Source organism: Sceloporus occidentalis, unplaced genomic scaffold (assembly GCF_023333645.1).
Source record: "Sceloporus occidentalis isolate IW3139 unplaced genomic scaffold, rSceOcc1.0.p SCAF_14, whole genome shotgun sequence".
Classification (NCBI taxonomy): domain Eukaryota; kingdom Metazoa; phylum Chordata; class Lepidosauria; order Squamata; family Phrynosomatidae; genus Sceloporus; species Sceloporus occidentalis.
The window spans coordinates 3,823,408-3,848,970 of record NW_028316994.1 but is presented as its reverse complement, the minus strand read 5'-3'; the positions used below and the strand labels follow the sequence as shown (position 1 = coordinate 3,848,970).

The window sequence follows — 25,563 nt, the reverse complement described above, 5'->3', positions numbered from 1 at the left end:
GTTTTATTACCATAGGCCTGGATGTAGGAAATGACAGATTCCCAAGACTTTGGTGCGTTACAGACCGCCCTAAAGCGGGTGGTCTGCCGCCGCCGCCATTCGCTGCGGAGGGAAGCCCCAGCGGCCAAACCACGAGGCTTCCCGGCGCAGCGAAAAAGGAGCGCCGAAATGGCGCTCCTTTTCAAAACATGGAAGTGGCGCTGCGAGGGGCGAAGTGCACCCTCGCGGCGTCACTTCCACTGCTACACGTCTGGATGCTATGCGTCCAAGACATCAAAATGGCGGCGCCCATGTGGATGGGCGCCACCATTTACGACGCGCTCCGCGCGTGTTGGAGCCGGGGCCGTTTAGGAAGGGGCAACTCTTCCTAACCCTACCACGCCCCTTCCTAACCCTAGCATGCACAGAGCGCGTCGTAAGTGGCGGTCTGTAACCCGCCATTGTGTTGTTAGTGGTAAAAAAACTAAGGAGTTTATCAGACAAGAGAAATTGGAAGTATAATCCAATGGCAATCTGAACACAATCATGGGGTTTCACGTTATTGCGTGATAGGCTACCACACACAAATTTGGGCAATGGCATGCTATTTTCAGGCGATGGGAAGTCTGTTCAAACGCAATTTGCAATCTCGTAAATTTGCTGAACTAGCGAATTCACGTGAATGCGTTCTGGCCCCACTTCCTTTTCATTCTAAATTAAGAGAAATTCCTCATGTGTGATAAAGTCCTAAGTGAATGAAGGGAGGCTAGGATGATTGAAAATCCAAACCAATAAATAACTTGAATGCTTCACTATCCATTGATTAATTATTTAAAAATATGTTTTTCAATGTCTCCTGGCACACACACACCAGAAGCTACCCATCTCCTTCATTGTTGTGATTGCCAGCAGTGGGGCACTTCACCCCAGTTCCTGCTGCCCACTTCTCAGCAAATCCCCATTGACAAATTTGTTTTAAAGTCAAGCAACAGTGAGGAGGGGGGAGCTTAATCCACCCCTTCACCATTGATCTCATAACCAACTTTTCCCTTCCTCTTTCTCCCCATCCTATTTCTCAGGCCTTCCCGCTGTCATCACTACATGCCTTGCCCTGGGTACCCGCCGTATGGCCAAAAAGAACGCCATTGTCAGAAGCTTGCCCTCTGTAGAGACCTTGGGCTGCACCTCTGTCATCTGTTCTGACAAGACCGGCACCCTCACCACCAATCAAATGTCTGTTTGCAAGGTGAGCTGAAGCCAGATATCAGCATTGTCTATCCAATTCCCATGTCCATTCTCCCCAACAGTCATTGTGACACGTCCTTCCTTCCTTCCTTTCTTCCTCTCTCTGCAGATGTTTGTCATTGACAAAGTGGATGGAGATGTCTGCTCCCTGAATGAGTTCTCAATTACTGGTTCCACCTACGCCCCTGAAGGAGAAGTGTGAGTAAACCTATGCAAAAACTGCAAGCCCTGAACTCATCTTATTAAACTAATCCTACACCCTGAGGATAGAAATAAACCTGGCTTAATCTTTAAAACCCTATGTGTCACTTTGAGATAATAAGAGTTAATCTTAATCTTATAATTCTCTTAACATTATCTTAATTCCTACCCTTCATCTCATACACAATGATTTTAACAGCTCTGTCTTCTTTCATTAAACACTTCATAACTGCTATCATTCTAGAAAGGGGAAATGGAAGGTACTCCTATATTGCCATTACTAACATCCTTTAATCTCTGAACTTTTTGTACCGGAGGCAAAAGCATCGATTAACTCTTGTGTTCAGCAGCAAAACTAAATTTCATTTATAGACCTGTTTAGGCATTTGATGCTCCACATGAACTACCACTGTCACCTTTGTCCTCCACATCTTGGCAAGTGACTCTCTGCAACGGAGAGCTGGATCTACAAATTTAGGCTTTTAGTATGATTTAGAATTACCATAATTGCATGGGGAGTCTGTATGAGTAGAGCAGATTCCTGGTGCAGACAGTTGCTTACCAATATATGGGGGGGGGGGGGGGGAGTAGGAGAATTAACATATTTGTGCCAACTTTCTCTCTGTGCAGTATTCTTTGTGGAGTGAGAAAAATATGAGTGAATAGGGCTAAAATCATGTTACCACTCTCAGTTTTCTCCTATTCTAATTCTCTTGCGACTTCTTGACAAATCCTTAAACATATTTTGTAAGAATGGAGACATACAGAGTGGCCCTCCCATTTTATGACAGGAATACCACACATGTGGCCCTCCAGATGTTAAAATGCAGCTCCCATCATCCTTGGCCATAATAAGAATTAGGACCGATGAGAGTTGCCCTGCAACAATATCTGGTAGTCCGTAACTTGCCTGTCCATGTGGCTCCACTACCAGCCACCTTTCAGTAATTTGCTAAAAAGCTAAAAGTATTAATAAAGTAATTCCCACAATGTAACATACTGTGACTCCAGTAATCTTAATTTTAATAATTTCATCATTTGTATTTGTGGTAGTATTTTCCTGTCTGAGTTTGGCTTATTTTTCTCTCTTTCTCTCTCTCAATTCCATGATCTGTCATATATGCAGTTTTAAGAATGATAAAGTGGTTAGAACTGGACAGTATGATGGCCTTGTTGAACTGGCTACTATTTGTGCCCTCTGCAATGATTCCTCTCTGGATTTCAATGAAGTGAGTGATTCTTTTTGGGTTCATATCCTACTTAGTAGTAGTCTTACCTGCCTAGAATACCCTAAAGGCACCAGATCCCATCTGGTTTTGAAAGCTTAGCAAGGTTAGCTCTGGCTAATGTTTGGATGAGAGATGATTACCAGATGCTGAAGTGGGAGAGGAAGAGCTAACTGGCAAATGGTGCTTTTCTGAGTCATGTCAAACTCCTCCTTTATATGAAGTTAAGCAGAATGACTGCCAGTGGAAGCCATACCTTTAGGCAGAAAGCTTCTTCAGACTGCCTCATGAAAAATGCCAGCAAAGTATTAGTTATATCATCATCATGGCTGTTGTTATTGTTATTTTCCTATTAGACGTAGGATGAGTGGGTACCATTTTGTTATTTCACCTCAGGAAACAAAATGATGTGGACCACTCCTAGAATAAATTATTATTGATCCCTTCCTAATGATAAATCTCTCTGCAGCTCTTGACTATCCCTGATACATCATGTTTAAAACATATTTTCCATTTTTCCTTTCCCCAGGCTAAAGGTGTATATGAGAAGGTGGGCGAAGCTACTGAAACTGCCCTGACCTGCTTGGTGGAGAAGATGAATGTATTCAACACAGATGTGCGTAGTCTCAGCAAGGTGGAGCGTGCCAACGCTTGTAACGCTGTAAGTAGTAGCATCTGAGAACTACTCTTTTTCATTACCCTGTCCTGCTCCAGCATTTCAGCCTATCACTTGTCCCACAACCCCATAGAGAAAAACAGATGAAGAGACTAGGCTAAGAGGGCCATTGCAATAGTAGAGTAGAAAGTATAAATGCAATGTATATATTAGGGATGGACAAATCTAATACACTTGTCCCTCCACATTTGCGGCTTTGACTTTTGCGGATTTGATTATTCATGCATTTTATTAATATGTTCTCTCTAGGAATATCTAGGTCTTCCAGTGCAATTCTATGGTCAACTTTAAGTCACACTGAAGAACCTAGAGATTCCTAGAGAGAACACTCCACTGGGCAATTATAGCTCCTCCAGTGCAATTCTATGGTCAATGTCTGGCAGATGTTAACCACAGAGTTGCACTGGAAGACCTAGAGATTCCTAGAGAGGTGTTCTCTCAGGTAAAAAAAACATAGTGTTTATGTTATTTGTACTTTTTCCACATTCACGGGGGTCCTGTGTCCCAAACGCCAGCGAATGTGGAGGGATGGGTGTAATTCTGTTTTCACTCTCTGTCTCTCATTCACCCAAACTAATGCTTGTGACACAGCTTGAGAAAATGTATTTTTGGGGAGGTCAAATCCCCAAATTTCACAACAAATGGCCACGCTGCCATTTGGAGCAGTGCCCGCCCCCCCACATAACTCTTCATATCCTTAAACATATTTTTACTGGTTTCTCCAGCATTTTACAATATTTTTGAAAGTCTGCAGAAAATTTGGTACATTTCTTCCATTACACATTTTTATCTGCTCTTTTCGCTAAGTTTTGCATTGTTTTTGCATGTGTTTTTGACTGGAGAAAAAAATTGCATGCAGCCCTGATTTTAAATATGTATACATGCCTATTTGCATTTATGAACACACAGAAATGATGTACAGAAGAATCAGAGAGAGTGAGACAATATGTGTAAGTGAAATAGTACAGAGAAAGGTCAGAGGTCATTTTCAGCTCTAACTCATGTGGCCCACAGCAATGCCATTTTTGATTACTTTAAGAAACATTTTTGGCATCTGGAACTTTTTGTTGGGCATTTTCCAAAGTGTTTTCTGGTTGTGTCAGGGTGGGTAGAGGACAATTAGTTTTAGGACCAAAACTGTGCTCATTAGAGACATTTTGCAGATTTTTTCCCCAGATGGATTTGGGATTTTTGTGGGATGGTATGCTGGGGCAGCCAAGGGCCACATGGGATTACCCCAGAAGCTGCATGATTCTCATCCCTTTCCCAAACTCATGGTTTTAATGCAACATTTTGCCCCATGCCAAAAGTAAATTTATTCCTGGCATCCTGTATTCAGGTCAATGAATGCACAAATGCTAGAGGCATGTCTTTGTTGATATAGTTACAATTAATTATATTTAATTTTCTGTTAGTAAAATGCTTTCATGCATGAACATATCATCTGTTTGGGTGAAGAACTTTGCAATTTCAGATTAACAGATAAATGTTCTCCACCTGCTCTTGCACTTAGGTTCTTTAGTCTCCGATGTTTCAGATTTCTATCTATAAAACTTGCTTGCAGATACAAAGCTCCTGTTAGTCTTATGGCACCTTAAACACTAGCTCATTTATTGCAGAATGAGGCTTAGTGGACTAGAGTCTATTAAAGGGTTCTAGCCTGTGAAAGCTTATGCTACAATCCTAACTGCAATCCTATACTTGCTTGCCTGAGAGTGAAGCCCATGGAACCCAATGGGATTTACTTCCATATAGGTGTGTGCTGCTGCTCTGATAGGTTTAAAAGTGCCACAGGAATCTTGCTGTAGCACAATAATTCAGCTACCTCTCTGGAAGTTAATAAAAGCATTTATTTGGAGCTTCAAAGTGTTTGAATATTTCATACATTTTTGTGGAATCCTTACAATGTTCTTGTATGATAGGGTAGTCTTGCTCCTTCTCTAGTGTAACCTCTGCTGTGACTGATAAAAAATAGTTTACTGCAGATTGCCAGCATTTATACTTCCCATGTTACAAATTTAAAAATGATCCTCTGTTAATTCTGGCCCATGAACTCCACTCACTAAATCCCTGCATCTATTTTTATATCATTTTATATCAATAGTCCTGTATCCACAGTGGGCTTTTTGACTGGTAATATGAAATGGATTTTTTTAACCCCTTGTTTTCTTGCTCTTTCATCCTCCCCTATTTTCTAGGTCATCAAGCAACTCATGAAGAAGGAATTCACTCTGGAATTCTCCCGTGACCGGAAGTCCATGTCTGTCTACTGCTCCCCAGCAAAGGCATCCCGGGCTGCTGTGGGGAACAAGATGTTCATCAAGGTCAGCAAAGCCCCCTCTCACTATGTCTCCCAAGCAATGAGCGAGCTCCATCTTAGCTCCCAGCTCACATTTCATTCATTGCATTCTCATCTTGCCTTTTATTTGAGAAACATATAGAGGCATCTGTTGTTCTTACATGGCCAGAGGTTGGAAAAATTACTTCTTTGGACTAAAACTCCCAGAATCTGTAGCCTGCCATGTTAGTAGCCATGCTGGCAGGTGAAGATGGGTGGTTGTTATCCCCAAAGTAATTTTTACAACCTGTGGTATGACATAGGATGCCCATTAAAAACAGAGCTGCTGTCATCCTTTGTCACATTCCACTGTGAAATTTGAAAGCTTCAGTACTTTTTCTTTTTTTCTTTTAATTTTATTTTTATTTGGTTTTTCTTTTCTTTACATCCTTATTTTCAGTAATCATCAATAAAAGATCATACATATCGTCTGTACCTTCCCTTATCCCTTTCCCTTCCCTCCCTTTCCCCCCTTAAACCCCCCACCCTCTTACCCTTCCCCTCCCCTTCCCCCGTACACATCCTAGTACTTCCAACCTATATAGTCCTTTATAGATTACATATTACTCTTTCGATTTTCCTATACAATCATCATTCTTCCTTTACATATATCTATATACAAGTCATTTCTTTCGCTCTTTACCTCTTTACATTCCTAATCTTCCTTTTCTTTTCTTATTTCTCTCCTTTATTTTCCTTTTACTAACTTTCTTTTCTTCTTACCACATACCATATTACTATGCTCCATTCATCTTTATCCTTATCCTCTTCCTCTTTCTCTCCTTTTAACCTTTTAGACAATCTGTCTGAATCTTTCATATCTAACAATTTATTAGTCCATTCTTTTAATGTAGGGGTCTGTGTAGATCTCCATTTTTGAGCGTATAACAGCCTTGCTGCTGTCACCATGTATAACACAATTTTCCAATATGTTCTTTCAGTCTCTCTTCCTATCACGCCTGTCATATTTAACAAAAATAACTCCGGGTTTTTTGGGAAATTCCTTTCCAACATTTCTTTCATTGCTTCATATATTTCCCCCCAAAACTGCTTTGCTTTGCTACAGACCCACCACATGTGGTAAAACGTTCCTTCTGTTTTCCCACACTTCCAACACATTTTGTTTACCTTTTTGTACATTTTGGATAGCTTAACCGGTGTCAAATACCAAAAATAAAACATTTTAAAATAATTTTCTTTCAGGTTCTGTGCCATGGTGAACTTACAGGTTTTCCTCCATGACAATTCCCAGTTTTCTAAGAATATATTTTGTTGTGTTATTTGACTCCACTTTGTCATGTTTTCTTTAACCACTTCCTGTTCCAAATCTCTTTTTAGTAGTTCCCTATAATATTTTGTTATCTTTTTCTTTTTCTGTTTTTCTAATATTATTATGTCCAATTCATTGTTTTTTCTCTCTATTCCTTCTTGCTTCATGTCTTTCTTAAATCTTTCTTCTAATTGGTTATATGCAAACCATTCTATTTCTATATTCTCTTGTTCTAATTTTTCTCTAGATTTAAGTTTTAATACCGCTTTTTCCCCTTCTTCCACAATATGCTCATATGTTATCCATTTCTCTTTTACTTTTCTAAATTTTCCAAAATGAGCTTCTTGTGGTGATGTCCACCTTGGAATCTTATTGTAAAATCTTTTACTATAATATTCCCAAATTTTTAATAGTCCTTTTCTAATCACATGATTTTTAAATTCCTTATTTTCTTTCCATTTTTTATACACTAAATATCCATGCCATCCTGTTTTATTGTTGTGACCCTCTAATCTTAGCGTCCTTTCATTCCTTAGGTTAATCCAGTCTTCCAGCCACAACATTCCACAAGCATAATAATATTTTTGTAAATCTGGTGCACCCAAGCCTCCTCTATTTTTTACATCTATCACATTATTCCATTTTATTCGTGCTTTCCTGCCAGCCCAAATAAATTTTGCCAGTTCCTTTTTCCATTCTCGAAAACATTTATCATTGTCAATATTAGGCAAATTCTGGAACATAAACAAAAATTTGGGAAGTACATTTGCTTTTATGGCGGCTATTCTACCAAAAAGTGACAAGTGTAATTTAGACCATCTGCTCAGATCTTCCTTAATTTCCTTCCACTTTTTCTTATAATTATATAAGAATCATCCTTTGTCACATTCCACTGTGAAATTTGAAAGCTTCAGTACTTTTTCATACAATTCCAGAGCAAGGAGGTTCAGTGTATCTTGATGCGCTAGTAGAAAAAAAACAACAGCCTGCATTCCTCTTTTTTCTCCCTCCACAACTCTGCTAATGTTTCTTCTTGTCCACTCATTTCACTTGTTAGATACCCCACCATTGCTACCCTAATTTATAGCAACTTAGCAAACACATAGGGGAAATGACACCATATTTTAACATTTCAACTAATGTGGCCTATTTTCAAGTTTTTGAACAACTGGTGGATTGTAGTGAGAAAAAAATATTTTCCAATTCCAAGTGACCAAGAAGAGAATATTTGTAAACTGAGGACTGGTTGGCTTGTTGGGTAGTTTTTCTTACATTCTTACCATCAGCATCCCTTGGATAGTTCACAGGTATGTGTAGAGAGGTGGGTTTAGAACAGTGTCTGTGGCTTAGGAATTTTTGAAGACTTATTGACAAGCCTAGGGTGGTTTTTTTTATGGACATACATAGTTTTACGCTGCATATACTTTTGAGGATGAGGCAGGTGTTTTGCAATTTTGTCCATTGCAATTTTGTATATTTGGCAGAATGTATGCTGTATTCTATATTACTCTGCAGGTGGGAGTTTATATTAAATGTTCTTTTAATATGTCAAAAAGACATGTAGCTGGAATTACTCTTGCTAGTTTGTTATTTACAGGGTTTGAGGTGGAAAAATAAAATGCACAGATATAGGATGGGGGACACCTGGCTGAATGAGACTACATGTGAAAGGGATCTAGGGGTCCAAGTAGATCACAAGTTGAACAGGAGTCAACAGTGTGATGTGGCAGCTAAAAAGGCCAATGCAATTTTAGGCTGCATCAATAAAAGTATAGTGTCTAGATCAAGAGAAGTAATAGTGCCACTGTATTTTGCTCTGGTCAGGCCCCACCTGGAATATTGTGTCCAGTTCTGGGCACCACAATTCAAAAAGGACATTGAGAAACTGGAGCGTGTCCAAAGGAGGGCGACAAAAATGGTGAAGGGTCTGGAAACCATGTCCTATGAGGAACGACTGAGGGAGCTGGGGATGTTTAGCCTGGAGAAAAGAAGGTTAAGAGGTGATATGATAGCCCTGTTTAAATATTTGAAGGGATGTCATATCCAGGAGGGAGCAAGCTTCTTTTCTGCTGCTCCAGAGAACAGGACTGAGAACAATGGATGCAAGATACAGCAAGAGATTCCACCTCAACATTAGGAGGAACTTCCTGACAGTAAGGGCTGTTTGACAGTGGAACAAACTCCCTTGGAGTGTAGTGGAGCCTCCTTTTTTGGAGGTCTTTAAGCAGAGGCTGGATGGCCATCTGTCGGGTATGCTTTGATTGAGATTTCCTGCATGGCAGGGGGTTGGACTGGATGGCCCTTGCAGTCTCTTCCAACTCTATGATTCTATGATTCTTTTTTTAATAGTGTAAAAATAATCATCCAGTCACAAGAGCTTCCTCCAGGAGACCCATCTGAGATGGTGTACATTAGATCCACATTGCAACTGGTAGCCTGGAAAGTACTTTTGCCTGTATTGTATTTGTCCCCAAAAGACAGTTTCTGACATTTCCAGCTTAAAGGTAGCTGGTCCCCAGAGTAATACAGATTAAAGCTTGGAGATGTTACTTTTTTGGACTACTATTGCCACAATCACATAGCCAGCCTGGCCACTATCCATGCTGGCGTGTGATTCTGGAACGATAGACCAAAAAAGTAGTAATACTAAACTCAGATACACACAAACACACTGATTGCTGCCCCTTTGTCTTCAAGTCACACTCTTATTGGCTTCTTCCTCATATATAGGGTGCTCCAGAAGGTGTGATTGACCGTTGCAACTATGTCCGTGTGGGCACCACACGTGTTCCCCTCACCCCCATTGTCAAGGACCACATCATGGGTGTCATCAAAGAGTGGGGCACAGGACGGGATACCCTCCGTTGCTTGGCACTGGCTACACGGGACACACCTCCCAAGAGAGAAGACATGGTGCTTGAGGACTCTACCAAGTTTGTTGATTATGAGGTAAATCTGAGCTCAAATCACATAGAAGGAGACAGTGAGGAGATGATGAGGCAGAGATGGGGAAAATCCCTTCTTTGGAATATATAGCTCCCCGCATCCCAGTCAGCTGGACGATTCTGGGATTTTGATCCAAAAGCTTCACTTTTCCTAGCTTTGGATCAGAACCAAAAGCACCTGAGGTAAAAATCAGAATTGAAACATATTTGGAAAAAATGTTCTCAAACAAATTTCTCATAAAAAAAATACTAATGAATATTTCTTAAGTTAGTTTTGTCTGTTTTTACAGTTCTCAGTTGTGAATGCTGTTAGATTGGGGGTGGAAATTGGGGGTGTGCTATTGCATTTGCATTTGGGTCTGCGCTTTGCTCTGAGAAGGGGAGAGAAACACAAGCTATAGGCCATCAATTTTATAGACTTATTTTAATACCTTTGTTCTGATATATCCCCTCCACAGTTGGACCTTACCTTTGTGGGTTGCGTGGGCATGTTGGATCCACCCCGCAAAGAGGTGATGGGCTCCATCCAACTGTGTCGTGAAGCTGGCATCCGTGTCATCATGATCACAGGTGACAACAAGGGCACAGCCATTGCCATCTGTCGACGTATTGGCATCTTCTCCGAGGATGAAGACGTGACTGGGAGGGCCTACACCGGCCGCGAGTTTGATGACCTGCCCTTAGGAGAGCAGCGGGAAGCTTGCAAGAGGGCCTGCTGCTTTGCTCGCGTTGAGCCAACACACAAGTCCAAGATTGTAGAATTCTTGCAGAGTTTCGATGAGATCACAGCTATGGTGAATAGATGGATGGCAATAGCAGGATTGGAGAAGGGTCGGGAGGGTCCGAAGCAACCTCATTCCTATGGCAGTGAGGGAAGAGCTCATTATTGTTGTTGCTATGTGCCTTCAAGTTGACTCCAACTTATGGCAACCCTGTCATGGAGTTTTCTTGACAAAATTTATTTAGAGGATGTTTGCCATTGGCTTCTTCTTGGGCTGAGAGGGTGTGACATGCCCAAAGTCACTGTGCATTTCCATGACCTAGGGATTGTAGGATTATGGGAAACCAGGGTTCAAATCAAGCAAGGGAAATTGGTATTGCCATGCCAACTGGTCTTCTGTGATATACTGTATAGCCTCTGGACATGGTGATTCCAGTTAACCATCATTAACCAGCTTACAGACCTGTTCACCATGAATGTATCTTATTCCCTTTTAAACTAATGGCTGTTGCACCCATCTTAAAGAAATGAATGCCATCAATGATTGCCATTAATTACACTAATGATGGGAAAACTTTTTCAGTGCAACGGTTGAATTCCATTTCAGATTTGTTTTGGGGGGCAGGAATAGAGGCAAGGGTAGGATAAGAAATACCAGCAGGTTTTTCTTACTGTCATCTCAGCCTTTTAGAATGGGGTAAAAACGGGGGTTGTGGTTCTCTACCCCAGAATTATCCATTATGTCCCCTCAATTTCACTGTATGTGAAATAGTGCATTTATTATTTTTTTCTGCCCTGAATGTACTGGGTGACACTGGGATTGAATATTATGGATGAAGGAGAAAAACATCTATTCATCTGTTTCCTCCACATCATGAATAATTTTGTAAGATTGTGCTATATCCTTCCTGTGCTTAGTTAACTCAGTTAATAGAATAGAGTAACATTCTAGACTAAAAGTGTTATTCAACCATTAATTTATATGTAGATTTTATAGGCTGCTCTATAACAAAAGTTCTCTAGGCAACTTGATTCCCCACAAAATAATTTAAAATATACAAAAATATATTAAAACATCATAAAATCACAAATCACTTGGAAACACAGAGCAGAGAAATGCTTTAGGGATTGGTTTTAAGTTCTGGAGCTCTCTCTTCTCACCACCCATGAAGTGCTGTTATACTCCTGGTGTTCACTATTAGTTCACTCTCTATCTCCTTCATTTCTCCTGATAGACTGGTGATGGTGTAAATGATGCCCCAGCTTTGAAGAAAGCTGAGATTGGTATTGCCATGGGCTCTGGCACTGCTGTGGCCAAGACTGCTTCAGAGATGGTGCTGGCAGATGACAACTTCTCCACCATTGTGGCTGCCGTTGAGGAGGGCCGAGCCATCTACAACAACATGAAACAATTTATCCGCTACCTCATCTCCTCCAATGTGGGTGAGGTCGTTTGGTAAGGCACCCTACCCTCGTCTCTTGTGATACCGCCCTTTCCACTTTTCTGCTATCTAATTAATATCTAAGTTGACAAGTTCAGCTCCTATGCTAAGCAAGCCTGACCAAAAATTTTGAGTCTTGTAAATATTGAGTGATAACAGAGAAATGTGTATGTTTGTGCGTATGTGCCTTCAAATTGCTTATCAGCTTATGGTGACCCCATGAATTTTATAGGGTTTTCTTAGACAAGGAATACTCAGAGTTGGTTTTGCTAGTTCTTTAATATGAAATATAGCATACAGCACTTGGTATTCAGTGGCAGTCTCCTATCCAAGTACTAACCAGAGCTGTCCCTGTTTAGCTTCCAAGAGCCAATGGGTTCTAGTGTTTTTAGGTTATAAGAAATGACAATTGTGGGGACACCTGCCACCTAGTGCTTGCACATTATTACTGCTTCACAAGAGTTGTATCTCCTCACCTTTATGTTTTTCTTCTCCCTACCCTCCCTTGCAGTATTTTCCTTACAGCTGCTCTGGGTCTCCCTGAAGCCTTGATCCCTGTGCAGCTGCTGTGGGTGAACTTGGTGACTGATGGGCTCCCAGCCACCGCCTTGGGCTTTAACCCCCCTGACCTGGACATCATGAACAAGCCCCCACGCAGCCCCAAGGAGCCCCTGATCAGTGGCTGGCTTTTCTTCCGCTATCTTGCCATTGGAGGTACTTGCTTCTCCCCCCACCCAGCACATCTTGTCATTTAACTCAGAATGTACCATGGACACACATTATGGGTGCTGTTTTTATACATGAGCCCATGGTCCATATTCTATATTCGATCTTACATAACTGAATTGCGATCAACTCAGAATTCTGTATCATGCCCAGAAATTTGGACCACAGTTCCCAGAATCCCTTAGCTAGCCTGTCTCATGGCCATGATAGTTAGGAGAATCCAGCGGCATCACTAGGGTTGGTGTCAGCCAGTGCAGTAACTCATGGTGTCAATCCCCCCCTCTATATTGACCTCCTCCCATTTCACACGATGCGGAATCCTTAGTAATGCTTTTATGCACTAAGGTTATGTGTAAATCATAATTCCCATATATCACTGAATGTAATGCTAATAGTTGTGACATAAACAAAATTAAAATTATACCTTCAAATTACAATATCATATGCACAACCTAAATGTATTTACATATACATAGTGAAGATTTAGTTAAAATGTGATGTTTTTAAAGAAAATTTAAAAAGAGAAAAAATATTTTTTTAAATTAACATTTAAAATTTTGAAATTCTTTTAAAATTCTGGGGCCCCTCTTTTTCCCTCTCACTGAGCTTCGCTCCATTCCCACTATCTCTTAAAGCATTTTAAAGGGAAGCAGATGAATTCCACAGCCTGTTTCTACCGAAAGGCATGTGTTTGAGGAGCAGTGGTGTCACCCCCCACTTAGGGTGTCGCCTGGTGCGGCCCGCACCCCCTAGTGATACCACTGGGAGAATCCCAGAGTTGTGATACAAAATAGTTTTCCAAGCTGTGAATTTCCAATGATAAAGACAAGAACTGTGACAGATTCCCCAATGTTTTTATTCTTGGTCCAGTGGGATACAAATGAGACAGCTCCTTTATTCATACTGCTAAGTCTGTCCCTTATACCAAGAACAATAATCCATATTTATTGTACACAAGAATCCAAATCAGTGTAGCAAGGAATTTAATTCAGTTATTTACAATCTATATTTAGCCCAGTTCCCTTCCAGAGGTCATTCTCTGGTCCTCCTCTTTGATAGCAGCAACATTTCTCATTGTTTTGCCCACAGGATATGTCGGAGCTGCCACTGTTGGTGCCGCCGCTTGGTGGTTCATGTATGCTGAAGATGGACCTGGTGTGACTTACTACCAGCTGGTAAGCTCTGACTTCTCTGCAGAGGAGTTATGGAGAGGGGGCATCTTGGTAGCTTTCTTGGGATTTCTTCACTCAAGACAGCCATGCTTTGTTTAAGAACTATGTCCTCACTTTTTCCTTTTCTGTTCCCCAGTCCCATTTCATGCAATGCACAGAAGAAAACCCTGACTTTGAAGGTTTGGAATGTGAAATCTTTGAGTCTTCTGTCCCAATGACCATGGCTTTGTCCGTCCTGGTTACCATTGAGATGTGCAATGCGCTTAACAGGTAAGGGGGCAATGTGGGTAAGTTTCAGCATCATACAAATTATACTGCATTTGGGGAGGCCCTTCAAAATATCCTTCATATTCAAATCCATGGTGATTTCCATTTCTCTGATCTTCCAGACTGTGTGTACTCTTTATCAGTAGGCAAGCTAGTAGAAAAAAGAAGGGAGGTGTCCATGAGGACACTGATGCCAGTGGGTGCTCAACTGAGGACCACAGTTTTAAAAGAAAGCTGGGATTGTCCATTTGTTGAACTCTTCACACAAATTAACACATTTTGTTCTTTTCCTGTAATACCATGGAGTCATATCTTAACTTCATTTGTTAGAATGCCACATCAGTTTGCAGATCTCTAAAGGGTGCATTTTTGTTAACATTTCTCCTAATGTGTTCATTAGTTTCTTTCAAAATAATGTGGTTTTGTATATTACTTTCACCAGTATAAGCCTTTTTATGTACACTTTCCCCAAACATATTTGTTTTCATTTTGACTGGAGAACTGCACTGAAAATTTGGAAAAGTGCAAATTGTTGAGGAATTATTACATTATATTTCTTGCTGAGACCATGGAGAAATTGTTGTTATTGTTGTTAACTACCCTCGAGTCAATTCAGAATCATGATGACCCTGTGGATGAGACATCTTCCCCTATCCTCCACTGCTCTGCTTAGGGGCTGCAGATTCAAGCCCATGACCCCTCTGATTGAAACCAGCCATCTAACATGCAGTTTTCCTCTGTTTCTACTACCTTCTACCTTTACTAGCATTATTGTCCTTTCTAATAAATCATGCCTTCTCATGATGTGGCCAAAGTACTTCTCTAGAATTTTCCTGTGAGCATGGGGAGTATGGAGTTTATAGCTTAAAAACTAACCTTTCCAAGCTCTGTTTTTTGTATTCATTTAAGAAAGTCAAATTAGTTAAGTTTGCATTAAAATATGAACTGAATAAATTAAATTCTTACATTTCCCTACCCCAGCCCAGCCTAGACTGTTTTCCTGCTCTATCTGTGGCTTTTCAAGTTGATTTGAGATCTATCTCATAAATCTTTTGAGCAACCTTCCTCAAGTGACAGATAGTTCCTAAATAGCTTAAGTTTAAAGAGCCATTGTCTATTTAGTTGTACTGAGCAGTGATTTAGGACAGGGGTCTTCTGTCCCCCAAAACATGAAGGATGTCAATTTCCCCTTAATTTCCTCTTTCTCTCTTGTGCACAGTCTTTCAGAGAACCAATCTTTGGTGAGGATGCCACCCTGGGTGAATATCTGGCTTCTGGGATCCATCTGTCTCTCCATGTCTCTGCACTTTGTCATCCTCTATGTTGATCCCCTGCCTGTAAGTGTTGTTTCAGTCTGGCCTTGGTTCTAGGTTTCCTCTGGATGCCAGTTCACAACATGTCCCTCTTGATATCACTTTGCCTGACTGCTGAGTAGTGGCAAATAAATGTGTAAACAGACTGCACTGAATAGCATTGGGATTGGGTTGTACTAGTACAAAAATACAACGTGCAGCCTCCAGATACAGTATTTTTAAACTACAATGACCAGCGTAGTCAATGGTGAAGGATGATGGCAGTTGCAGTCAAAGCTAAACATACCCCACCCCTGCATTAGTATGTGGGGATAACACAGAATTCTGAATTTACATATATCTGCAATGATATTTTTATATTGCTTAGTGACTGCTTGTCCTTCATGTTTAATGAAATGAAATATTGTGCCCTTTGGCAGCCCAAGTTATTCTGCAACTTCTTTAGTTTATGCTAATGGTGGGCACCTTCCCTATTTCAGCTGTTTTGCACAATTATTATAAAGTGTTCACTGTTTTACAAAACTCATTCTGTGGTAGGCAGCTCACGGGAAGGTGGAAAATACTATTCAAGGCACTGAAGCTGTATTTCCAGCCTTTGGAAAGCTTTCTCCACCACTCTGTTATGTGGGACTGGCAAACACTGATTGCTTCCCTTTCTTCTTGTTCTTCCCAGATGATCTTCAAATTGACACATTTGGATATGCATCACTGGATGGTGGTGTTGAAGATGTCATTGCCTGTCATCCTTCTGGATGAAGTTCTCAAATTCGTCGCCCGGAACTACCTGGAGCGTAAGTTTTTCCAAAGCTAAAAAAACCCTTCCTACCCCAGTTAGGTGCCAGGCCTTGTCCCCTTCCAAGCCTTCTCTTCTTGTTCCTTCACTGGGGTCAAGAGCACCATATGGGGTGCACAAGGAGAACCTTCACAGTAAAGAAGGGAAGGGATCAAGTGTCCCTCTCCTCTGACCTTTTCTCTTGTAGTTTTTTTCCCTCTCCCTCACCCTTTCCCATTACTCATGTGATACTCCATCATCTCCATCTGCACCCATCCAGGGCAGTTCCTTTTAGATAAGGGGATGAGAAAAATCCAGGGGCTTGGACACTGAGATTCCTCTGCCTACAACCGGGTGTGTGAGAATTTGATGTCAGTCCCTAGGAATTTCAGATCTGAATTAAGGCAATGATTAAAACATGGGCATTTGGGAGTTTATTTGGCTGTTCAGACAGCATGATTTACTGGTGTGAGTGTTGAACTAGGACACTGGAAGCCAGGCTTTGAATTCCCACTCGGCCACAGGAACCTATGGGGTGATTTTCGGCAAGTCACAATCTCTCAGTTTCAGAGGAAGGCAATGACAAACCCACTCTGAACAAATTCTGCCAAGAAACCTCCGCGATAGGTTTGCCTTAGAGTCACCATAAGTCAGGAATGACTTGAAGCCACACATCAGCAGCAACAAAAACTGGGGTTTCCTTTTCAGTTTTTAGCATGGAGTGGGCTGGTAGGTGGGAACTATATGGGAGTCTGGGGTTCTCACCCAGATTTTGTCAAAGGAGGAATGAGTTAATGGGAGGGAAGGAAAATAATCTAGTATTCTCTTTCATAGCCAATGTCCCTACATAGATCTCCATTCCTTGATGGGTTGCCAATTTTCTATTCTTTCCATCTATCCCATTCCGTTCCACCTATCTATTCCATCCATTCCATTTCATCTATTCATCCAGACCAGGGGTAGGCAACCTGCGGCCCGGCGAGGCCTTGGGACCGGCTCGAGCCCGGTCCTGCTGCTGATTGCCGCCGGGGCCTTTGGCCTCTCGCGCGAGGGGCATGGTGGGGCAATTGTCTATAGAAGCCTCAGAAACATGCATTTATCTTAACATTTTTAAAAAAATCAGCAATTTTTTCCGCGTGTCCTCCATTTGAAAATTTTGTCCTACATTTGTCCCGGTTTATTTGTTTATTTAATTTTTAAAAAATTATTTAATTATTTATTTTTTGGCTTCGGCCCCCCAGTTGTCTGAGGGACAGCAACCCAGCCCCCGGCTCAAAAAGATTGCCTACCCCTGATCCAGACTAATTACTTTCCTTCCTCCTTATCCACCCTCTTCCCAATGTCTATTAATTCTGGTTTCTTTTATCCTTTTCCCTCCTGTAGCATAGACTCCTTCCCCCTCTATTCTCCTGTATCCTGCATCCCAGGTACCTCACAACCCTTGACCTGCATGCCTTGCTTATTCTTCTTGCTATCTCGTCATATCTGCTTGTTGGTCCATTTGGGAAGAGCTGTGGGGACTGTGGGAGAGAAATGTCTCTTCTGTGCTTGAATTGTCTCTTTGCTGCATTTGGAAAGTCCAGGAAACTGGGGCCCAGTCATAGTGGCTGGTGGGACAGGGGAGAGAATAATTTCCTGAAACAGGACTGCTCTAAGAAACACTTGTGATTCACAATTGGTTGATGTTTAGTGTAGGCTTAAAGTTGTATGAACTGAAGCAAGTAAAATTCCTAAAGCAAGTAAAATTCCTAAAGCAAGGTTGTCAGTTGTCCAGTTTTCTGAATAATGATGTAAGGGTGGGGGGTGTTTGAAATGCACAGACCTTATTTATTTTAAGAAATTGTTCCAATGGTTTTCATACTTAATATCATGAGGGAAATCCACATCAACATATCTGCCACAGAAACCTCATAAACTGCAGAGAACTGAGACATAGGTCTAAGTCTGACCTAAGATGAGCCACTGAAGTGGCTCAATAATGTATATATTTTTAAACAAGTACAGAGATGGAATGGAGGAGGTAGACAGAGAAACAAACAAACAAACAAACAAACAAACAAAAAAACAGCATGAAAATACACTATTTTTGTAGTAGTTTGCCTGTCATGTCTCCTGGTCAAAAATCCTGACCACTGTAGTTTGGAACAGATGCTAAGAATTCTTTGTTGAAGAGTTCTACTTTCTCTTTCTCTCTATGTCCTTCTTTCTATCTGTCTTATTCCTTACAGAGAAAGACGGTTAAACTAGTATATCTGCAGTGAAACTATACCTGAGGAAGTCAGACTAATGTAACTTATAGTCAGTTATAGCCTCCATGAATGTGTCTACTCTTTAAAGCCAGTTAAGCAGGTGGCTATCACCATACCTTGTAAATCTACAGCTGCACATGGCAGGGGAAGAATGTGGGTAAAATGTCTGTTAGGAAAAATTGTCTGCCATTACAGATTTTCTCTTTGTGGAACCATGGAGAGCACCCAATAATCCTAGAATTCTGCCAAACACAGTTCTTAAAACCACTAAACAATGTCATAGAGCAGTCATCTCCAATCTGGTACACTCTAGAAAACTTTGGACTACCGTCTGCATCATTTCAGATCAGCAAGGCCATGGTTGTGCTGTGCTAGCTGTGGCTGATGGAAGTTGGACTCCAACATACCTAGAGGGATCTAGGCTGGAGAAGGTTGTAGAATCACTACATACAGGCTGTAGATTCATTGAAAACATTGGTAATCTTCCATTCAAAATTCAGAGTTGTGTTATCTGTTTAGGTTCTTTCAGCCCCAAATGAGCATTCTAAAAATTGAGTTCAAATGTTCTTGAAATTAAGTGAGCTTGGAAAAATTGGAACTACAACACCCGGAATCCCGCTACCAATATGACCAGTAAAATGGACTATCTGGCCAGGGGATTCTGAACAAAACAGTACTTTTTCCAGGCTCAGGTTTGAACTGCTCCGTATTAGGCATTGTGCCCCTTGAAGGAACAAATTAGCATCTTCTTTTGTCCATCAGTTCTCAAGTACTGCTGTTTCACTTTCTTTGCATACACACAAGAAGCGCATTTGGTCTTGAAATCATTTGTATGCCTTCCTACCAGCTTGTGTTTGAAAGTCATGATTTACCTGGCTTTGATTTTACATGCACAAAAACAGGAGTATTTCCCCTGTCCAGTCTGCTTATCTCTGTCTGTACCCCAGTTGCCTTGACTGCCTCTTGCTGGTTGTTCTATGCCATGCCTGGCCCGTCATATGAGCAATTGCTTGGTTCCACATTAGCTGGAGTGGTGGTGGGTGATGTGGCAGGGTAAACTGGATTCAGGGGCTGTTCCTTCACTGGGACCTGCTGCTCTTGCTGTTGCTGGTTTCTACTGTGAGTTGAGGGGTGAGGATGTTTGGGTGAGGAGGGGTACTTCTGTGAATAGAGGCTGGGTTTTTCCCCTGTGGGGTGACCTTTTCTGCATTGGATTTTGTCACACTGTGGCTGGCATTCATGGAACCAGGTGAGTGAACATTGTAAAGCTCTTGTCCACCTATATTTTACCCTGATTTCTCTTATAAGGCTAAATCTCTAAGCATGAATCTCAGAGAGTATTTTCATCTACATTAAAATGTTTAGGCTAGAGTATGGTCAGGCCATACTACACCTTGTCAGGATTTCCAGTCCTGTATTTCACTGTTAATGTTAATGGTACATTTGTAGAATTGTGGGTTATTTGTAGGGCAAATTGATGGGCAGCTTGAAGGCATAAAAGAAAATGCTAGACTATCACATCAGTGAAGTACGAGTTTGTAAGTGAACAGATTTGTCGTTTATTTTTCATTTTCACTTTTCCTATATGTAGGCACTACATATTTGAATAGAATTCAAGCATGAAAAGGAGCAAGGAAGGCTTTCTTAAAGGAACCTGACAGGAATAATAGGGTGTGCTGCTGGCCCAGTGTAATTTTTAAAAAGCCTTCCATTGTGCCATTCAACTTGGATTAGATTCAGCTAGTCCAGATACACAGAGTAGCAGGGGGTCAACATCCAGCTCAGACTATAAACCTCTTGTGCTTATGGTCTAAACCCATCTGATCCCAATCCCAACTACAGTAGACAAATTAAATCAGTAAGACCATGGCTAGGCAAACACATATGTTCCGCTGATTTAGTGGCTCTATTCTAGCTGGGACTAATACTTGGATTTTATACCCTCTAACTGTCACAATTTGGCTGGGAGTGTTAATCCTTTGCTGTCCCACTTTTTCAGTGGCTTTTAAAATGTCCCAGTTTCTTTCTCCTCCTCCCGCTTTCTTGCTGTATCCTCTGATTGCTGAAATTGATGCAATCTGAATTCAAAGTTAGTTCAGCAGGAGAGAGAGGACAGGAGAGGATGGGCATAGCTTTGCCCTTCTCAGTTGGGTCATTTTGATTTTTTAATTTTTTTCAGGCTTTTCTAAGCTTTCCTAAATATAAACTTTCCTAAATATAAATTTCAGGGCTCGCTGCTTAAAATAGTAGTGTTGTGTGTTAACTTTTGCCTACTTGTTGCCTGACCATACCCTTTTGACAACACACTGATTTTGCTTAGCCATTTGTGAAATGTTGGAGGGTATAGGATTTGGGCCTATTTTTCAAGATTTCTTGCTACCAAATTCTTCTACATTCACATCCCTATTGTAAATGTCAATAAGAAATTAATGAAGAGCAACTGAGCAGAAAGAAGACTTGAAACTAGTGCACCAGGTCTGTCATTAACACCAGATGTGTGACAACAGTCTGCATTTATCACCTTGTTTAAAAACTTGCACATGGTTTCTCTCCATTCTCCTGAGTTGACTTTTCTGAAGACTTCATTGTAATTATCTCTTCTTTCAATGGGAAGAGAGGGGAAATCCAAGGACATGAAGGATGAGATCAGCTGGAGGGAACTGTTTTCATTTTCCTCCCAGTGAACTCTAAAATGGAAACACAAGATAGATTTTAAAAAAAAGCAGTTCAGTTAAAATTAAAGAGCCAGCAGCAGATCCAAAAAGTTTAGAAAAACAAAAGAAGTTGGTCTCCCCACTCAGACGTAAACCTCCCTAGAAAGTTCCTATTAAAAAATTAGATTTGCCCCCAAGGCTGGTGCTTGTCCCTCTTTGCCCTTTAGAAAAAATGCTTAGGAAGAAGGATTCTTCTAATGAATGGTATTTGAGTTTAAAGACAAGGAAGAAAGGGACTTTCTGTTCAAAGGCTGTAACACATATATTGTATCATAATGTGCTCCAATGCCCATGAACATTGGATGAGTCCACTATAATGAGGTGGAACATTGCATTCTGGTCAAGGAGAAGATTGGCCAGCCACATACAGTATATTTCTGACAAGACCCTGTATCTGTATCAGCCATGTGCCGGGCAGAAGGTCAACTGGTGTGGCTTTCCTAGCAATAAAGAAGCTCTAGTTACCAATTTTTCTGCCTGTCATAAATAATCTGTTAAATCATAAAGCTGGAAAGGGACTGCAAGGGCCATATAAACCAATCCCTTGCTATGCAGGCATACAAAGCAAGAGCACTCTGAAGAGATGGCTATCCAACCTCTGTTTAGAGACCTCCAATGGACAATGCATAAGGGCACTGCTAGGAAGAGGGGGAAACAACTACATATAAGGAGCTAGAGAACCATTAGGCTTCCTCAACAAGATGTATGTCCATCCAGCTTTTCACTAAACAATTTTGTGCCTGATCTGGGTGGAGAGGAAAGAGGACATTATTCCCATCTTTCCCTATGCGGGTATTCCAGCCATGCATTCTGATTTTGGCAAAGACTTGGTCCAGGTTTAGCACTATGGAATCTTATAGCCTGCACTGCTCTCTGTTCCTTACTCTATCTTTTCTCTTACTTCTCTCCCCGCGCTTACAGATAACATAGAAGACAAGAAGAAGTGAACTTTTGAGTCAACATGGAAATAACCTCTTCATCCCCAACCATGATGATCTCCCCTTATGCCTCTGCCATGTCTGCTGCTCCCATCTATGCTTCTGTGCCCTTCCCTTATTTAATAGCCACTTTTCTTCCCCACACACCTTTTGTACCTCCTTTATCAGGGACTTACCAGTGTGGGTCCATGACATTGGCACCTGCCACGCCGTGTTCCCTGCCAGCTGCTTCCCCACTCCCAAAACACCACTATCTACTTGGCTTCTGTACATTTTGAGCCACCTGCCCTTCCTTGCCCTCGCACATGTGTGCAACCACACACATCCCCACTGCTTTCTGCATAAGTACCCACATCAATTACGTTCGTTCCCCCCATCTTCCCATGACTGGAACCCACCTCAAGCCAGGGGTTGGATTTTTTAATGCACACATACACAGAAGGAAACATTTTGTTAGGGAAAACAAACAAGTGAGACTCCTCAACTCGGAGGAAATTAAGAGATTCTTCTAGCTGCTTATTTATTGATATTAAAGAATAAACTCTTAACTGAATCAAATGCTTCTCTGCCTTTTCTTCCATTATTTTGGAAGGGATTGGGGATGCTGAAATTCTTTTTACAAGGTATTCCTTGTCTGGACACAAGCTGTATGTGTGAATTTCTCTTCCCTTTCCTTCTCTTCTCAGTGCTTTGGGCTGCATGACATGCAGAATTGCAACCAGTGCCATCAAAATGGGGAGTGGACCTATTGAACTTCCTGTCAATACAGATGTTTGTAGGCAGAAAATCACTGTCATAAAAGGCGGTATTTGGTTCTTACATTAACTGAAGAACTATTCTGGATCAGATCAAATAACCATAAGCTACCTTTGAGGGCCTCATTTTATGAGTGCCCTCCAAATACAATAAATAAATATAAAACATCTGTATCAACATTTTTGGAAGTACTATAGTGCCTTTTAAATACAACATACTTTGGAATCCATCTTGTCTTGAATGCCCATCTAGTACCACACCTGACTTCTCATAGTGTCCAATGGAATGCCTTTGAGAAGTCTGCAAGTGTGGGCTGAAGACAACACTTCTCCCCAGTTTTTGCTCTTATCACTGTGCCTGGAAGATAATGGAGTTTATCATGGGAGGAATTTCTCTTAATTTTGAATGAAAAGAAAATGGGTCCAGAACACATTCACGTAAAGTTGCTATTTTGGTGAAATTACGTGAATGCTCATTGCATTCGAACTGGCTCCCCATTGCCCCAAAATAGCATGCCATTGCCCGAATTTGCGTGTGGCAGTCTATCACACAATAACGTTAAACCCCATGATTGCGTTCAGATTGCCATTGGATTATACTTCCAATTTCCCTTGTCTGATAAACTCCAATGTTTCTACAGTATGCAAAGGGAGAGAATCAAGCTTGTAGCATAAGCTGTTGTAAACTGAGTTGATTTCATCGGATGCATGGAATGAAGTGCCCCTTCTCCAGTGTTCATGGTGGATCCTATGGTGATGAGATGTTACTTAAAATTTAATAGCGCTAGTGGGATATATCTAATAAGATAATGGTTTAAAATGTGAAACAAAATCCCGAAAAACTTACCGTAACTTAATTTTTTTAAAAAAGATAACTAAAGAGGAGCTAGAAAGCAGACGTTTTTATTTATTGCTACAAAACATACCCCTTGTAGCATTTCAATTAATTATGTTATGACCTCATTAAAACATAACTCTGTCCTTGCAGGTCACTTGGCTCACTGCCATCACAGGTAATTTCTAATGTGTTCATTCAACGTTCTGTAGGACCCACATGTTGGCAGGATGATGGGAGTTTAACTCCAAAACATACGAAGGGCACCAGGTTGCATAAGTCTGTTCTAGTTGTCTCTTGGCACTGCTACATATAAATGAAATACATTGAAACTACACTAATGCAGCTGCCACGTCAAAATAACTAAATTATCTACTGAGGGGACATCCCCAAATCCCCAGCTGCTTACAACTGATATTCCTCACCTCTGAACATGCTGTATTAGTGATCAGTCATTTTGGTTTGCACCAAACATCATTAGGCAGGTGCCAGCATTCCTAAATTTTACTTCATCCTTCATCATAGCACACAAAGTATTCACTCAGATCCTTGGTAAGCTGGATGTGACAATGAACTGGCATGTTTCCAGAGAGCGGGCTCCTTACAGCTACCAAAAAACAAACAAACATCCACCCGAATGGATTTCTGGTGATACGAAAAAAGATGGAAGAAGGGGTGAGTGCTGGTGTTTCACAAAACAACAAATCCTGGAATTTTGTAGGATGGAGCCATAACAGTTAAAGTAGTGTCCAATTGCATTATTTCTACAGTTCAGATGCACCCTTAGTTTCTTTGTTCCTAAACCAAGCCTTTCAGGTAGTGATAGACAAAGTATGGAGCTGTTTGTGTAGCTCTTGATCCCGATGGACTCTCCAGACTGCTCCCCACAAAGTTGTCTCTTCTGGAAATCTCTGAGAACAGCAATGCATCTTTTCAATAGGTTGTTTAGCATTAAAGCATCAAAGATGCCCTATTTCTGATAACAAGAAGTGAATTTTTAGCTGCTTCTCTTCTTCTTCCTCCTTCAGCAATCTGTGCAGCCCCAGAGGGTCCCTGGACAGAAAACTGGCCCCAGCAGTTGTCTAGTCCCAGGTTTACAGGAGACATGGAAGGCCAACAATCTGAATACAATGGCTTCTGGAGTAGCTCTGTACAAGTATTTTATTTGTCAATCACAAAATGTTATAGGGGTTTTGCACAACATTGTTTCTTCACAGGATCTTTGTGACTCACACAAATGGGTTTATCTGCACCCGCGCCATTCCAGCTTACCTGTAACTGTGGTTCTTTGGGTGGTCATTGAACTCACACAACCCCATCCATCCTCCCCATGATGTGTCCTGTCTCTCCTTAGATCTTTGGATATTGCTCTTGTGACATCCATGGAACTGAGGGCTTAGGTGGAAAAGCAGGGTTTAGGAAGGTTGAGGCACACAGGGAACATCAAAATGTTCTAATTATTATTATTATAATTATTATTTCTATATTATCTGTTTCTAAAGTAGTTATTATTATTTCTTACTCACCTCTCCCCATGGATGGAGGTGGGGAACAACAATTGACAGATAAACAACATCAGTTAAAAACACATCAGTTAAAATACACATCAATTTAAAAAGACAAATAAGATACAAACATGTTAAAACAATCCACATTTAAAATCCATCGTTTAAAATTCACAATTTAAAAATCATCTGGATGGATAAGCCTGCTAGAAGAGATTGGTTTTCAATGAAGTTTTGAATTCAGGCCGCGTATTCAGCTGTCAAATATCACATA

At 41.0% G+C, this 25,563-nt stretch overlaps 1 protein-coding gene across 2 annotated transcripts in view; it reads left to right on the top strand.

Annotated features, from left to right (window-relative positions):
* ATP2A1 (ATPase sarcoplasmic/endoplasmic reticulum Ca2+ transporting 1) overlaps positions 1-22,752 on the top strand; it is a 42,299-nt gene extending 19,547 nt beyond the window's left edge. The window contains exons 9-23 of one of the 2 annotated variants that reach the window (XM_089480406.1): positions 1,059-1,225; positions 1,334-1,422; positions 2,552-2,654; positions 3,181-3,312; positions 5,526-5,651; positions 9,666-9,884; positions 10,339-10,674; positions 11,837-12,057; positions 12,555-12,757; positions 13,859-13,944; positions 14,078-14,211; positions 15,428-15,545; positions 16,195-16,312; positions 17,677-17,720; positions 22,178-22,752. In XM_089480406.1, coding sequence (XP_089336532.1) covers positions 1,059-1,225; positions 1,334-1,422; positions 2,552-2,654; positions 3,181-3,312; positions 5,526-5,651; positions 9,666-9,884; positions 10,339-10,674; positions 11,837-12,057; positions 12,555-12,757; positions 13,859-13,944; positions 14,078-14,211; positions 15,428-15,545; positions 16,195-16,312; positions 17,677-17,681 — 2,057 coding nt within the window. In that variant the 3' untranslated portion in view covers positions 17,682-17,720; positions 22,178-22,752. The remainder of the gene's footprint in view (positions 1-1,058; positions 1,226-1,333; positions 1,423-2,551; positions 2,655-3,180; positions 3,313-5,525; positions 5,652-9,665; positions 9,885-10,338; positions 10,675-11,836; positions 12,058-12,554; positions 12,758-13,858; positions 13,945-14,077; positions 14,212-15,427; positions 15,546-16,194; positions 16,313-17,676; positions 17,721-22,177) is intronic. The other variant, XM_089480405.1, reaches the window with a different exon arrangement.
* The last annotated feature ends 2,811 nt before the right edge of the window (positions 22,753-25,563 follow it).